The sequence below is a fragment of the Leuciscus leuciscus genome, assembly GCF_965113295.1.
Source record: "Leuciscus leuciscus genome assembly, chromosome: 16".
Lineage (NCBI taxonomy): Eukaryota > Metazoa > Chordata > Actinopteri > Cypriniformes > Leuciscidae > Leuciscus > Leuciscus leuciscus.
Window position 1 is genome coordinate 11,223,716 of NC_138740.1, and position 17,278 is coordinate 11,240,993.

Consider the following 17,278-nt stretch of genomic DNA (forward strand, 5'->3'; position numbering starts at 1 on the left):
TCCTTGAGGTCAGCTGACCAGCTGGTTTTAACGACTCCAAGAACAAAGCGGAGAAGTGGAGATCGAGCTTTTGTAGCGATAGCTCCAAAACTCTGGAATGATCTACCCCTTTCTATCAGATTGGAACGTACATTTACTGTTTTTAAACATAAGCTTAAAGAATACCTCCTAGCTCTAGCATTCAATGGGGCATAGTAGTTGCATTTATAGGTTTATCAAACTGAGGGGTTTATTTTATCTCATTGTGATTTTTATGTGGTGTTAATGATGTATGTTGTTATGATTGTTTATGTGTTTGTACAGCACTTTGTTCAATGACAAGTTGTGTAAAAGTGCTTAAAAAAAAAACAAAAAAAAAAACAAAACTATATTTGTAATGTATATTTTATTTATAAAGTGCAGTATTTTACATTTGATAGTTTCTGTAGCTGAATACCTGAAAACACTATTTCAATCGTATCTTCATTCAGTTGTATCTATTTGTTGTGATTGCAAATTTTTTATTTGTTCATTATTAATTACTGAGTGTTTACTTGTCTTTAATAATGTTTGAAACGCAAACATTCCTTGCGTGTGTGCTCTTTAGCTTGTTGATTTTTGTTTAAGATATTCAGCTACAATCAAAAGATTTGCAATATGACGAAATGTGAATGATATCTAAGGGTATCTTTATCTAACTTTATTGGAATCGATAAGCTGAATCGAAATCGGAATCATTAAAATTCAAACGATATCCAACCCTAGTGGCCACTATGTTGTATTCATGTCAAATCACCTTGTACTCCAAGTAAAATGAACATTACCTTGTCTTGATCTGAAAAAATATGATTCACAGTGCACACAGACTTACCAGATAACTGCCTGCACTGTTGGTTAGTGTTTACTTACTTTATTACCACCCATATTTTGAACCATTTCATTGTGAAAAATAGTACAATAGGATTACAGAATGAAGTTGCCATAAATCAATTTTACAGATTTTTCTTTATTTTTTCATACAATTCCTTATTAAAATGATGCATTTCTAATTCAGTAAATATTTTCAAAATAAATGTAATTTCAGAAATTTTATTCCATGTGTATTTACCATTTTTAAATTAGAGTGCGATGTATACCGGCTTTATATTGATCACCCTGTTCTCTAAGATATCCATCAGCAAAAAATAAAAAACAATATTGGTTGACATCTACAAGAGAATACATGGAATGGAGGGTTGGAGACATTCACACCTGAAACTTTAGACGCTGCATCAGCTCCTGCTCCCGTTTGGACACCTCCTCTCGCTGCTCCTCCCGCTTCTCCTGTGCCACAGGCTTACTCTGGAGCTGACCGAGGAGATACAGCACCTGGACACATCAGACACAAGGAATGAGTGAAAGGCCAATATATCAGCAACACTCTGTATGTACTTAAGGGAAAGTGTATACTTTAGATACTGTAACTGGTCACCATAATTATCACATTTTAAATGGTTCTGCAGCATATAATTCACAAGTATAAAACAATTACAAATTACAAACTGTCAATTAAACTTTAAGAAAAATATAAAACTTGCTATTAAATGTCAAAACTAAAATGGAAAATAAAAATGGAACTAATTCTTTGCCTTTATTACTATGAAAATAGCAGCTAAACATCTATGAGGAGCTTCTATGAAAGCAGACCTTCTCCTGGTGACTCTGCTCCATTTCTACCAGGTGACTCTGGTGCTCCATGTCCATGGCAGACATAAGCTTGCGTTCATCACACAAAATCTTCTGCATATCCAGCAGGTTGGCCTTTTCCTGCTTCAGCTCACTCTCCAGCTTGGCACTGGTGGTCTTGGAGACTACAACCTGAAACAGGAGCAAGGAATGAGTTAAACAACTGATTATTATAATAAACTGAACAAAAAACAACAAAAAAAGAAAGAAAAGAAAAACATTCAATATACTGACTTCTAAACCTACTTATAAAACGATTATTCGCACATGTGAATTTTCATTTTTAGTTACCGGTAAATTAAACTTCTTAAACAATTGACATCCCTATGTCATACAAAGTTTTTCCAAGTAATTACCTAGATTCTGGCGGCCTGTCAGTCTCATAATGAACCGAAAACATGTTTACATTTCTTATAACAAAAGATCACTAACATTGAGTTTTGCACCATTGCTTTGGAAAAGTTGTCAATCGAACTAATCAGAATCGTGATATTGCATATTGTCCTCATCAAATTGAAAAAGGCTGCAATTGAATTAATAAAGCAGTAAGAATCCCTAAGAATCAGTGGTTTACAGTAATTTTAAAACTGCTAAGGAGTGTTGTTAGGCATGAAGTTGTTAGGCATAAATAAGCAGCGAAGCGCAGCACTTTTAATATATTAACTGGAAGTTGTTTAATTTGTCCGTAGTGAAGAAGCCGGATTTAGTAGGTTGTATTCATATTGAGAATTTCCACGACAGTGAGCAGCTCATGACCAAGCGATTTCAGCGTCTCAGGGAAGTAAGGTTTACAGTGAATGAAGTTAATGTCTGCATGATCATCTGGACTGAGTGTGTGAGGCTCAGCCTGAGCTGCAGAGGAGCCAGGCTGCTCCCTGAGCAGAGGAAGTTGTGGCTGAACTGAATCCAACTTGTCCAGCATATCGCTGACAGGTGTTAGCAGGCAGTTATTGTTGAACAATGACACATGGTGCAGGTGTGTGCTGGAGGGAAAAATGGAAGTTGTCCATAAGAACTCTGGCACCACGTCTGTTAAGGTGGAGGGCATTGGATTTGTAGAATCCTTTGCCACCCCAGAAAAGATTGGAGTGTTGCAAAAGCCATGTATTTAGATTTAGCACCATGTTCCACTGGCTGAAACTGGTCCACTATCACCAAATTAAAAGTGTTTTGTAAAGTTAGATCGATGGTTTGTCTGTGTTGTGATCAAGCGGCAACCTCCCCGTCTCTCTCTTGAAACCAACACGGAAGTGAGTTAAACTGCAATTCATTGACTGGCCGCTTGGGCTGGCTGCAGAAGTGAGTCAAATCTGTATCTCCCCCATGTTAAAATTACCAACTTTACAGCAGAAAAAAAACATGTTTACAGCCTGGATCTCTATGTGGCTTTGGTCTATACAGCGAATTTTGCCCTTCATAACAACTGTGAGGGGGTGAATTTTTTTATAACTCATCCGTTTAGTTGATTAATATTTAAAGTTCTGCATAATTAAGGGTGTGTCCACTTTTGAGTGACAGGTGGATTCCCGCTGATGTCAATGCTAGCCGTTTGTTTGCTGTTAGCCGCGTCACTACTCACTTCACATCAGCAAATTTTAGCTGCTGACCTTGCAATCTCTGCAGTGTTTGTGCTTTTTTGGGGATTATTTCATACAATTTAATACACCCATTACTTCGCCCACGGCTTTGGATTCCGTCGTTGTCGTCGAGTATCGGTCGAGAGAACAACCAGCGCTGTATTTCAGTTGTTTTCCTCTGTGAACATGCACTAATGGATGTCTGACAATTTCGTTGGTTTTTTGGAGTTTTCAGATTTAAAAACGTCTATAGATATAAAGGCTCGTTTGTTCTGCTCTCACGGAACAGATAGATTATAATATGCTTATGTATATACAATAGTCAGGTGAAATCCTGCTGGTGTCGGCGCTTTCTCCGCATTTACGATTTTCTAGCGCATTTACTTGAACTTAATAGGTAATATATCTATGGTTTAACCCATTTGAGAGGCGGCCAAAATCAGAATTTAAAATGGACTGAATAAGCTCTCTACGAACTTGACGAGCGATGCCGCGCTGACGGACCATAGACTATAAAAAAAGAATGAACTGACATGTAACTGTTATGCACATAAATCACTGTCACACACACACTCTCTCAGAATAATAGTTAAGTTACTGTATAATACATTTTCAACTAGCAGAATAGTACAGAATCACGATACACAATCTCACTTGTAGCCATGTCTTTTAATAATATTTCGAAGGGCAAAAACAGGAACTTTTCATTGGCTTTACATCATCAACTGTCACTTTAGCGCGAGGCCCTGTGCAGTCGCAGACTTAGTACTTTCCATAGGGTACTTTCAGTAGCATATAGCATTACCTCCCAAGCCTGAGCTAACTCGATCACGTCGAGCCGCGAGCATGGTTTCATAGCCAGGCTCCTCCAGCTTCACCCACGCCCCGCCTCTTTGCCCATTTTCTGTTATCCGAGAGTGACGCAAGGTGACGCGAGGCCAAGATGGCGACGGCCGACTCCGCCCACTTTAGGCTTCAAAAATGCTCTTCAGAAACCTACGGGTGACGTCACGGACACTACGTCCATATTTTTTTACAGTCTATGGTTGTGATGTTACTTATTTAAATCCAAAATGTTGTTCTGGGCAGGCAGCACATAGTGGTAGCTTAGCCACCTGCATGTCTGGTAATAGTCACCCACAATCAGTGTGTTGTGCTCAGCCTCTTAGCAGGACACCTCTGGTGTTTGGCCTTGAGTGTCTGCTAGCTGTGGTTTTGTATCGTGCTCTTTTTTCTCTGATTTCACTTAGGAAATCTTCATTCAGAGTCATTACTGGTTAAAATATTTTTGAGTTGTAATGGCAGTGGAAGAGTACCAGTATTGGCTTGTCGGGCCATCATTCTAGGGGTTAAGGATTTGTGATTCTTTGAAACTGTGGTGGCCCTTTGGTCTACTCCATAGAATATGAAAAACTTAAAGACAGTGGTCGGGCAAGACAGAAGAGCCCATAATCTAAAACCAATGCGCAAAGCATTACATTAAATTTAAAGTACCTAATTTACATTTATGCATTTGGCAGACGCTTTTATCCAAAGCGACTTACATTGCGTTATCCTATACATTTATACATAGGTATGTGCAATCCCCTGGGATCGAACCCACAACCTTGCGTTGTTAACGCAATGCTCTTACCACTGAGCTACAGGAAAGCTATCCCGTAGCTCAGATTAAATGTCGTTCCAAAACCGTAAGACTTTCGTTCATCTTCGGAACACAAATTAAGATATTTTTGATGAAATCTGAGCGCTTACTCTTCCTTCATTGACAGCTACACAACTACCACTTTGACGCTTCAAAAAGTTAATAAAGAAATCGTAAAACTAATCCATATGAATTGAGTGGTTTAGTCCAAATTTTCTGAAGAGACAAGATGACTTTATATGATGAACAGATTGAATTTAGGCTTTTATTCACATATAAACATTCATCAACTCGCATCAGTTGTGGCAAACGAAAGGCCAAGTATGTTTGCTTGATGTGTGAGAACCAATGAGGTTAGTTCTCGTGAGTCAAGCAGGTTTGGTTGAGCTTCTGTTTATGTTTGCTAATCAATATTTAAATGTTAATAAAAGCCTAAATTAAATCTGTGTGGCGCTGTGTGAAATTTTAAAATGTTATAGCCATGAATAAAAGGCTTTTTATATATTTTCTACATTCTTGAGTGCCTCGGCCTCATATGTTTTTAACATTGACCAATTATTAAAAAATATATAGTCCTACGCTATTATTATCAGAGCAGCGGGGAGCGAAGCAGTGAACGAGGGGGTAGTTTCATTTTTCCAGCATTGCCCAGCACGGCTATACCATACCATGCAACAGCACAGTAGGTCTATTGCAAACAGAAACAAGTGTACTACTACATAGACGTGTCATGTCGGCGCATTATTTGAGCGAATTTTGCTTTTCCGATGAGCATGGAACGTTCGGATGGGCCATGAGCAAAATGCAATGCAAGCAAGATAAACAAACGTTCCTCAAGAAATATACAACGTTCCTTAAAATATACAAAACTGATTGATGCCTTCAAAATGTATAAAGTTCAGGCATGAAAACAGGTGATGATGATGATGATGCTTTTTATTTGTAATGCGCTTTTCTCCAACCCAAAGCGCTACACAGTATAGTAACCATAATATAAGATACAATAATAAAAACAGAAAAATCAGACAAAGAAAAACACTTCAAAGACAATAAGCATTTTTTAAAAGATGGGTCTTTAGAGACCTCTTAAAGCAGTCCAGAGTTGGGCAATTTTTAATCGCAAAAGGAAGTTTATTCCACAACCGTGGGGCGGTAACCGTAAAGGAGCGTCCACCCATCGACTTTAATTTGAATGTGGGCTGCTGTAGAGTAGAAGAGTCAGACGAGCGGAGAGTACGATTTGGAATGTAAGGAGCAACTAGATCACAAAGGTATTCCGGTGCTATCCCATGAATGGCTTTATATGTTAAAATCAAGATTTTAAAATCGATACGTGCCGTTACAGGAAGCCAATGGAGTTCATAAAGAACAGGGGAAATATGCTGCTGTACAGTTGTATGTGTTAATACACGTGCGGCCGAGTTTTGGATATACTGTAATTTCTTAATATGTTTATCAGGGAGACCAGAGTATAGTGCATTACAGTAATCCAGTCTCGACGTGACCAATGCATGGATAAGCTTTTCCGCATCTGGCAGGGATATAAAAGGCCGAATTCTGGCAATATTTTTTAGATGAAAAAAAGCTGATTTTGAAACCAATTTGATATGGGCATCAAAAGACAAATGTGAATCAAAAATAACACCTAAATTTCGCACCTGTGATGCTGGGGCCAGTAAATCAGAGATCAGATTTTGATAGTTAAACTTGTGCAAGGCTGTCGGCATACCAACAATTAGAAATTCTGTTTTTGATTCATTAAGTTTAAGATAATTGGCATGCATCCATAACTTTATTTCTTCCATACATGCACTCAGAGCTGTGATTGCAAGATTAGGATCCGGGAGAGTATTAACATAGATCTGTGTGTCATCAGCGTAACAATGAAACCCCAGACCGTATTTTCTAATAATGTCACCAAGTGGGAGCATATAAATGCAGAACAAAGTCGGCCCTAGCACTGACCCCTGCGGGACACCCTGTTGAACTAATGTGGCCTCAGATTTATTTTTCCCCATGCAAACATACTGAGAACGATCTGCTAAATAGGACTCAAACCATTTGAACACAACACCAGAGATGCCTAACAATACACGCAACCTGGTAAGAAGGAGGATGTGACATATAGTGTCAAAAGCTGCGGTAATGTCTAGCAGGACTAGAATGCTGCAAGCACCAGTGTCAGCAGAAACAAGTAGGTCGTTGGTGACCCTTACAAGTGCAGTCTCAGTGCTGTGTCCAGATCTGAAACCAGACTGAAACGGTTCCAATAAGTTGTTATTGGACAGATATTGCTGTAACTGACCAACAACAACTCGTTCGAGAACCTTTGCCACAAAGGGCAGGTTCGCAATAGGCCTGTAGTTAGCTAAATTTTGAGCATCACAGCCAGTTTTTTTTAGAACAGGTGTGATAGCAGCCACCTTAAGGGCCGGAGGAACCTTGCCAGTGGCTAGGGAGTTGTTAATAATTACAGTGATGGAAGGGCAGACATGTGGTAAACACTTTTTTAGAACCTCAGTAGGCAAGGGGTCAAGAAAGCACGTGGATGAACTCATAGTCATGATCAATTTAAAAACATTGTCTACATTGACAGTAGCAAAGTTCAAAAGGGCAGTAGAAGGTGAGTTTGAGTAAGACTCACTAGTCAGCAAAGGAGAGTAAAAGGAGATGGAGCAATAAAAACTCTGAACTTTCTCTGTAAAATATTTGTTAAAATTATTACACATCTCATCAGAAGGACAGACAGTTTTCTTTTGAGATTTGAGAAGGCTATCAATTGTCTTAAATAACGTCCTAGGATTAGCAGCACCTTTATTGATAACATGAGAGTAATATGCCTCTGCTAGACTTCAAAGCAAGATGATACTGCAGCTGGTGTTGTTCAAACATTAATTTGTGAACGGTGAGGCCTGATTTTTTATACAACCGCTCAATCTTCCTTCCTTCAACTTTAAGTGCACGCAGATCATTTGTGTACCAGGGAGACGACTTGGAAAAAGATACAACTCGTTCTTTCACTGGTGCAACAACATTAAGAATTGAGGAAAGTGCAGAGTTGTAACAGTCAATAGAGCCAAGCACAGGAAGCTCCGCAACAAGGTTAGAAATCCTTTCAGGGTCAATATTCCTAATATTTCTAAAGGATATGACACGCTGTTTAGAAGACTGCAGGGATGCAGAGATGGTAAATTCACTTGTCAGTAATTTATGATCACTAAAATTAACTTCATCCTTTGAAAGCTGATCTATGCCAATGCCCACAGAACATAACAGGTCCAATGTATGTCCAGATTTATGAGTTGAAAAGTCAACATGTTGAATGAAGTTAAAACACTCTAACACATGCAGGAAGGCAGCTGCAGAGGAACAGTTTGGATTGTCGACATGAATATTCAGGTCCCCTATTAGCAGCATGTCTGGACAAATAGGACTTAGCACAGTCAATAATTCTGCAAGTTCAGAAAAGAACCTTGCATCAGCCTTAGGTGGGCGATAGATTAAAACAACTAGTACTGGTGAAGTACTGTTAACTCTGATAGTCAGGCATTCAAAAGATGACATAGCAGGTGTTGTAACTTCTGCAATAGACAAATCAGATATGTATAGAATAGCAAGACCACCACCTTTACCAGTGAGTCTAGGTCTATCAATGTATGTGAATCCAGGTGGTTTGGCTAAATTGAGGTTATAAAAGTCATTTGGTTGATGCCATGTCTCACAGAGACAGAGAAAATCAAGTTTTCTATCCAATATTATATCGTGAAGCAGCGCGGCTTTCTTGTTCATTGAACGCACATTTAATTGAGCGAGTCTAATTTTAGAACTTGCTTTCTTTACGCGATTCTGCAACGTCTTCTGAGGAAAATGTAAGTTAGATGAACAGATGCCACGAGAGTTAAGATGTCTTGAACGCCTAGATGAGGAGTGAAGTACATTTATTCCAGCAGGCGAAGGATAGAAACATCGGCAGGAGCCACGATGCAAATATCTTGGCCGTTGCAAAAGTTTGAATGATCGCAAAGTTTTAATAATACAGGTGCTGGGAGGCAGATGATGATCCAATGAAAAAAGCTCAGAATATGAGTACCTTATCATGTTGGTGTTCCACAATCTTAATTCCAGTGTTCCACAGAATCCAGTTATAGCATAGACCAGTGAAAAGAATGTAGTAAAGGGAAACAGCATGCTTATATCCAATGGAATCCTGATAAAATTGTGTAGATCGCAACACTGAGTCGCGGGAGTCGTTCAGCGATTAAAATGCAGAGGCCGCAGCAGCATCAGACCGTTGATCCTGCGAATCCACACACGCAGACATACACCGACTTCAGATTGGAGCTGACACAGTTTCCAGCCTCGTTCAGGTGCCGCACCCGCCACTCGAAACAAGAAGAACGGTAGGCCTAATAGGCTATTAAATAATTAAAAAAGTTGGTAGCAGAGTAAAACAAATGTTAAAATAACAAATAACTAAAACACATGGGTTGAGAAGCGGCATCCAGTTGAGCCAGCGTCCTCTCACACCCCGGAAGTCCAGGTCAGGGGTAAAAAAGGTGAGAAGGATGCGGCAGCAAAAAATCCAATCCAATCAACATATACATATATATATATATATATATATATATATATATATATATATATATATATATATATACACACATACATACCACCCCCCACCCAATACACATACATACATACATACCACCCCCCCCATAATTAGTTTTGTACTAATTTCTATACTTGAAAGAGTATATTTCTATACTTCACATTAAAGATGTGATTGGGCTAGCCCAGTGTCAATCAAGAAAAGAACCAATGGGCCGCTGATCTACGCGTTTCATCAGGTGTCAGTAAAAAAAACTAACGCTGACTTTTTTTTTTACCAATGCATTACACACTAATTACGCACCAACCCAGCGCCGCCAATGAAGCAAAACAAAACGAATGGGCCGCCCATGTACGAGTTTTATGGGCCGCCCACGTACGAGTTTTATGGCCCGCCCACGTACGAGTTTTATGGGCCGCCCATGTACGAGTTTTATGGGCCGCTAAGACAAAAAAACAAAACAAAAAAGTATGAGATGTATCGGCCCAAAAAAAGCACATCAGCCCACCGGGAATCTCCCGGTAGTCCCGATGGCATTAGCCTACATGCCTGGACCAGGGTTTCCGTTGTCCGGTAATTGCCGGACATTGGCCGGAAAAAAAATTAAATGTCCGACAAAATTAAATCTCTCCGGCCAAATTGTCCGATTAAAATTACCCAATAATCCCGCCCCCCTAACACAATCGGAATTTGAGAATAAGCCTAAAATGTATAAAACAAAAATACACCGACCTTTGGCTATGTTATAAAGGAACAGGCTCTACCGTTTGAAAGTTATTGAACAACATCGCATGCTGCATTTCAAATAAAGCGCACGCCTAAAACGGCTGTAATATAGACCTAAACAACGAACGAATGAGTGAGACGTTTCAAATATGGCCAGGCCCAGGCAGACTAGCCGTAAAAGCTTTTTTCAGAGGCCAGACATTTAGAATCTGATTCACGATGGTGAATCAGGAACGCCTGAAGCCTCAGATGTCCAGACAGCTCCACCACCACCGGAGAAAAAGCAGAATCGGATCAAGACGAAGCAGCGAAGTCGCCTTGTGGAGAACAAGGTTACGCGTTTCCATTAGGCTACGCTTCAAATTGCGCAAATTGAAATTGCGAATTAAAAATACGCACAATGGAAACACGTTAATTTCGCAAAAACTCCCGTTTATCGCAAGAACGTTTTTATGCTCGCATGAGGTGGTTTTTCAGGCAATTCGAAAAAGGAATATTTCGCAAAACTGCAATGGAAACAGTTTGCAGTCACCTGACTTAGAAGACGCGGTGTGTTTGAGGTCCATGTATAGCTACGCAAATAATAATAATTTTATATTATTTTATTATATTATAACATTTAATAAGCTATATTTAGAAGACGCTTTTATGCAAAAAAGGAACAAAGCTGAGTGTGGAGCGCGCACTGCATAGCACGGAGGCGCGGGCGTGACCACTTGCATTTTCCTATCAACAGTGGAAACAACTTAAAATACTCTATCATTTCTGGTCATACAGAAAATAATAATACATTATTCTCAACTACTTTTATTTGTGTAAACTCACAATAACAAGAAAACGTTGTGCTTTTGTAAAATAAAAGAAAACAATCAGACGCTTTCATGATCTCCGTAAACTGGAGCGTGAGAACTGAAACAAAATATAGTCTATAGGCTAAAGCTTGAAATGTCCACTTTAAAACGAACAAATTCGAATCGAAAGCTAATACCTTCTGATTATGTACCTAATCCGTATGAAAGGTGCATTTCTCTCTAAAAGCGCATCTGCTTAACAGCGGAGATGGAGATGTGATTTTAGCCGACACTTAGAAAACAATAGTTTATTCATAATATTAATGGCTCTTCTCATTCAGAACTGCGGGAAAAACATCAATTCCAGGTTCTAATCTGGCCTTTGAAAACCAGTAAAATCGACATGTTTTCCATATTAATTTGTGAATATTTTAAATGTTTAATAAAGGGGCAAAAAGTCATAAACAAAAATCAGAAAATGCGTCGGTATTTACTTTTTTGCGCAGCAGTTTGTGTAGCCAGTTCAAATTAAAATTTTGGTGTTCAACTTTGCGTTTTAAAAAGACAACAACCGTTCATTTTTCGTTTTTCAATTACGGGTTAAAAAAGGAAAAACGAATGGACAAAAGTAGCCTACATGGATCGTTTGGACAGAATACGAGACAGAGTTCTTTATTAAATTCATAAAAGAAACAATAATTAGCCTATAGGAATACTGGATTCTAAATCTCAAATAAATGCCACAATCAAAACCTCGGAGCAGAAATGAGGGCGAAACACCCAGAAACTCCTTATGTGTCGTTCGCAGTACAAGTGTCTTTCCCTGCCATTAATGCTTGGATAACACGCCACGTCTCCTTCCATTAATCATAATAATAATGTCTAATGCGGTGGCTGTGATATTATATAAACCAACGTCTGTTGCCGTGATTTTTGAAATGACTTATCGTGAGAGAAAAAAGGACGTTTAGTCGCATATAACATCGGTTAATGGAAACGCCGTCATTTCGCAATAGTTTTTTATCGATATTTAGATAATAGCGCAAAACATTTGCGCAAATCTGTAATGGAAATGCGGCTATTTAGCCTACACCGCGAGATATTCAGATATTTTATGTGGGGAAGGGGGATTGGTTTGTTAAACTATGAATGTGAAACCATAGTAAAAACCATTGGCGTTGATTGACGCCAATCGGACGTTCATGTTTTTTTTCCGTCTATTTGAAAGTTAGGCTAATAAACATGTTGCTTTCTATACGGCCTGATTATGTCATTTTTTTAAGTTACATAGCCTGCCTCCAGTTTTCCTCAACTTGACTAATTAAGAGGCAATATTTGACCGGCATATCATCAAAATGTCCGGAAAACGAAATCTCTGCCGGTCATTTTGACCGGCACCATTTTTTTCTAGCGGAAACTCTGGCCTGGACGTCACACAAAACAAAATCCTACCTGTAGCTTTTCACCATCCACTTATTAAGCTGCTGTCGCATCAATTGACGTGCCATCTCCTTTCCCCTCTTTTCTTTTTCTAGTTTTAGCCCCGACAGCTTTTTTGCGTTATCCATCTTTTTCGACGACAACTCACTACTCGTTCCTGCTCGCTCAGCGCTCACGGCACCCGCGCGCGATATTATCCCGCCCTCTTCTATGTCAAAATAATGACACTGGCAACATCGCTGTCTGTATCTGACAGGACAGTTAACATTGTAAGCTAACTTACCTCAGGCTTGCTTGCCGACGTGCGGTTCTTTGTTCGGCAGTGTGTCAAGTTGTCAGACTCGTGGTGTAAAAGACTTTGAAAACAATTCTGCCCTACTCTGACTCGGATTGGCTGTCAGGTTTCGGCATTAGGAATGATGATTGGTTTTTTAAAACTGCGAAGATTATGGTAACAATAGAGATATAGCGGGTAAATGCTGGCCCTGCGATTCTGCCAGGGCTAGACTCTGGCTGCGGGCGGTTGGTTGGCCATCCGCCCGCAGAGAATGGTGGACTTCGGCCTTGTTCACCAATGCAGGTTGCGTCTTGCAAGTGATGCGGTCCCGAGGACTTTTCTATCGCTTCAGAGGTGTGTGTGTGTGTGTGTGTGTGTGTGTGTGTGTGTTTTATATTACATTGTGGGAACCAAATGTCCCCACAAGGATAGTAAAACCTGAGATCACCTCCATTGTGGGGACCGGCCAGCGGTCCCCATGAGGGAAATGGGTTAATAAACATACTAAATTATATTTTTTCGAAAATGTAAAAATGCAGAACGTTTTCTGTGATGGGTAGGGTTAGTGTAAGGGGACAGAATATACAGTTTATACAGTATAAAAACCATTAAGTCTATGGAGAGTCCCCACAAAGATAGTGAACCAGACGTGTGTGTGTCACTGTCCATCTTTATTATGTGGGTTTAGGGGGCGCGTAGATCTAGGCTATATGTATGGAACGTTTTTTTTTTTTTTTTACACAGCAGAACATTTATTATTTTCAAATATATGCATTTATTTTAGGGCTGGTCCGAATACCATTTTTTGAGCTTCGAAGCTTCGGTAGTAATGAACATCGAATATTCGAAGCTTCGGAGAGAGGGGGCTGAACATATTCTTCTCTCTAATAAAGGCAGGAATCTCTATGTGTCGGTATGTCGGTTTGCATTTTTATTATTTCGACAACCGTTCATCCAATCGACTTCACAAGTGCAGTGTCGCATTTGATGCAATATAGATGGACACGCAAGACGCGACACATTCAGAATTAATAAACTTTTAGTAAACTACAGAACAGCGCGAGCGGGAAGCGGCGCGCCTCACGTGGGCAGGGCTTATATGCTCCGAGAATGGACACTGCACTAGTGATATAAAACGCGCACACACACAGGTCTGTAAATTAAGCAATACTTTTTAAGGTAGTCTAATATTTTTTGACTAACAAATTACTGACACAGTAAAGGGTAGATTTAAATAAAGAAAAATGAAATTTAAATACAGAAAAACGAAATTTTAATAAAGAAAAACGAAATTTAAATAAAGAAAAAAACGAAATTTAAATAAAGAAAAACGAAATTTAAATAAAGAAAAAACGAAATTTAAATAAAGAAAAAACTAATTTAAATAAAGAAAAAACTAATTAAGTTAAATTAAAAACGAGATTAATTTAGATTGATAATAACGGGTAAAAAGGCTAATACATTTTGTTTCTATTATTCTATTTTCCACAATGTCAAAGAAACGCAGCTTAACCCAAAACACAAGCTCAGGCATGCACTTCGGTCCCTACAAACTCCGCTGTTCTGCGCTAGCCAGAGAATACTCCCGTTGCAGGAACACTTTTAGGCGTCGGTTCTATTTCTAGCATACACCCGTTTTCCGCGTGGCTCGAGCCGCGCCTTGAGACGCGTGTCTCACGCAGGCAGTGTGCAAACTTCAACCTGTTAACATTAGGGCTGTACCCGAATAATCGAATATTCATTCGGTGGGTTGGTATTCGATTAGAAAATTTGACATTCGAATATTCGTTTTTTTGGGGGGGGGGGTTTGCACACCTGGGATCCCCCGCGAAACAGTTCTCATTCGCGCTTGAATAAGGCCGGCGACACACTGGCTGCGTGGCGTGTCCGTTATTTCGGCTCCCATGTTAACAGGTTGGAGTTTGCACACTGCCTGCGTAAGACACGCGTCTCAGGCGCGGCTCGAGCCACGCGGAAAACGCGTGCATGCTAGAAACAGAACCGACGTCTATGTTCCAGCAACGGGAGTGTTCTCTGGCTAGAGCGCAGAACAGCGGAGTTTGTATGGACCGAAGTGCATGCCTGAGCTTGTGTTTTGGGTTAAGCTGCGTTGCTTTGACATTGTGGAAAATAGAATAGGCTAATAGAAACAAAATGTATTAGCCTTTTTACCCGTTATTATCAATCTAAATTAATCTCGTTTTTAATTTAACTTAATTTCGTTTTTCTTGATTTAAATTTCGTTTTTCTTGATTTAAATCTACCCTTTACTGTGTCAGTAATTTGTTAGTCAGAAAAATATTAGACTACCTTAAAAGTATTGCTTAATTTAACAGACCTGTGTGTGTGCGTTTTATAATCACTAGTGTAGTGTCCGTTCTCGGAGCATATAAGCCCTGCCCGCGCCGCTTCCCGCTCGCTGTAGTTTACTAAAAGTTTATTATTCTGAATGTGTCGCGTCTCCATCTATATTGCACCAAATGAGACACTGCACTCCCTTGTGAAGTCGATTGGATGAACGATCCTCATTTAAATAATCTTATGAATGCACTTAATGCAGAATCAAATCATTAATCGAATTGCATTGTGAATCGCCTCGAATCAAATCGTTCTGAATTTGCAAAAATCATTCTTGAATCGAAAACCTATAAATCGTGAATCAAATCGATGTCTACCTAAAGATTCACAGTGCTAGTACAAACACAGCAGCTTCAGTGCTTAGACCAAAAAAAAAAAAAAAAATTCCTCAAATGTGAGAATTTTGCCTTCACCTCAGCCATGAGGACCTTCAAGGCGCTCTTGGCCTCTACGATGGTTGTGATAGAATCCCAGCGCTGTTTCATTCGCCCCTCATTATCCGCATCCAGAACCTTCTGCTGCAGGTCAGCTATCTGAGCACTCCTGAAAGAGTTTAAAGAAAGATATACATAGTGGATTTAAAAGTTTACACATCCGTTAAAACTGAAGCTTTTTGAGATGTAAAACACATTAAAGTAAACTCATGTCAATTACTTTTATATGCGGCCCCTAAAGCTTCTGTACGTAATAATGTCCTTTCAGAGCATTTCAAACTACAACAGGGCACAAGACAAGGTTGTCTGTGGATGTGGTGTGGATACTTTCATTCGCAATCACAGATTCTACTTTTTGGAAGTATGACCAACATAAGAATTTCCACCGGAAAATGTCGTCTGAACAAGTAACATCCACTTTTGTTCTGACCAACTAAGGGAAAAAAAGCATTGCAGTAAATCCTGCTGATTAAATCTAACGATCGCTTATATCATATCACGTCAAACCGCGCAAATTATACTTTGTTCTCAAATTGTTAATGTTAACAACATCAGCATTGCGTGACTACATTTAATGCCCTTCCGATATTTATCCTTGTTTTCGCATGGGCCGGTTGAGGTCTCTTTTTCTCCGCAGTCCAAAGTCTTTCGCGTTTTACAGCGGGTGAATCTCCTGGTGATTGTCGTTTGAACCTTTCTGGATCCGCCATCGAATTGATAAGTCCAATTATATCAAGTGCTGCGAGAAAAGGCTATAAATCTCCACCACCAACACCCTCACAGGCAATATAGCCTACTAGCCGAGACACCTTCTTTATGTGTACAGATGTGACGTAATGACTCAAAGACATGCTCGAACTTCCCGCGGAAATCCACCAGTACCACTGGAAATAAAAACATTCTTACAAGCTTACCATTTTGAATCTAGCTAAAGGCAAGCAGATAGTGTTGAACACTGGCTGGTTATGTACTTGCTCAATTTATTTTGGATAATTTTTAACCCAAAAAAGCTACGGACTGCAGCTTTAAGGATTTGGTCTCATTTACGTTTAGCATTAGACCTTAAAGACCCTTTTTGCAATAGGTGCTTTTCTGTAATTTTTTTCTTTACCAATAGACCCCAACCCCTTAACAGTATTGTTTGGTATCTTGCCAGAATCTGTTGAATTAAACACAGTGGAGGCTGACAGTGTAGCCTTTGCAACTCTACTGGCTAGGTGACTTATTCTTATGAATTGGAAGACAGCAGCTCACCCTCCTTCCCGTCAGTGGGTTTTTGACCTTTAATATGCCCTCAAGATGGAAAAGATTCGGTTCGCAATAAAACAAAAGCCAAAACATTTTCTGAAAGTCTGGAGCCCTTTTCTGGAACATTTTAAGGAGACAACTACATATTTTTATTTATTTACATGTAAATAACACATAACATACAACCATACCTTAAAGTGTGTGTGTGTGTGTGTGTGTGTGTGTGTGTGTGTGTGTGTGTGTGTGTGTGTGTGTGTGTGTGTGTGTGTGTGTGTGTGTGTGTGTGTGTGTGTGTGTGTGTGTGTGTGTGTGTGTGTGTGTGTGTGTGTGTGTGTGTGTGTGTGTGTGTACAATTAGATTTTTTTTCTGGTGTGTATAGTTATACTTAGCTGATATTTAATTTTTTCTTAATCTGAATTAAGGTATGGTTGTATGTTATATGTATGTGTTTACATGCAAAGTAAAAAAAGTA

General features: G+C 39.4%; 1 protein-coding gene across 2 annotated transcripts in view; it reads right to left on the minus strand.

Moving 5' to 3' along the window:
- The window catches only part of kif4 (kinesin family member 4), a 125,022-nt gene that overhangs the window by 22,471 nt on the left and 85,273 nt on the right, over positions 1 to 17,278 (minus strand). For both annotated transcript variants that reach the window (XM_082141210.1, XM_082141211.1), the window contains exons 23-25: positions 15,538 to 15,667; positions 1,666 to 1,836; positions 1,231 to 1,347 (exon numbers count right to left, since the gene is read on the minus strand). In XM_082141210.1, the coding sequence (XP_081997336.1) occupies positions 1,231 to 1,347; positions 1,666 to 1,836; positions 15,538 to 15,667 (418 nt within the window). The remainder of the gene's footprint in view (positions 1 to 1,230; positions 1,348 to 1,665; positions 1,837 to 15,537; positions 15,668 to 17,278) is intronic.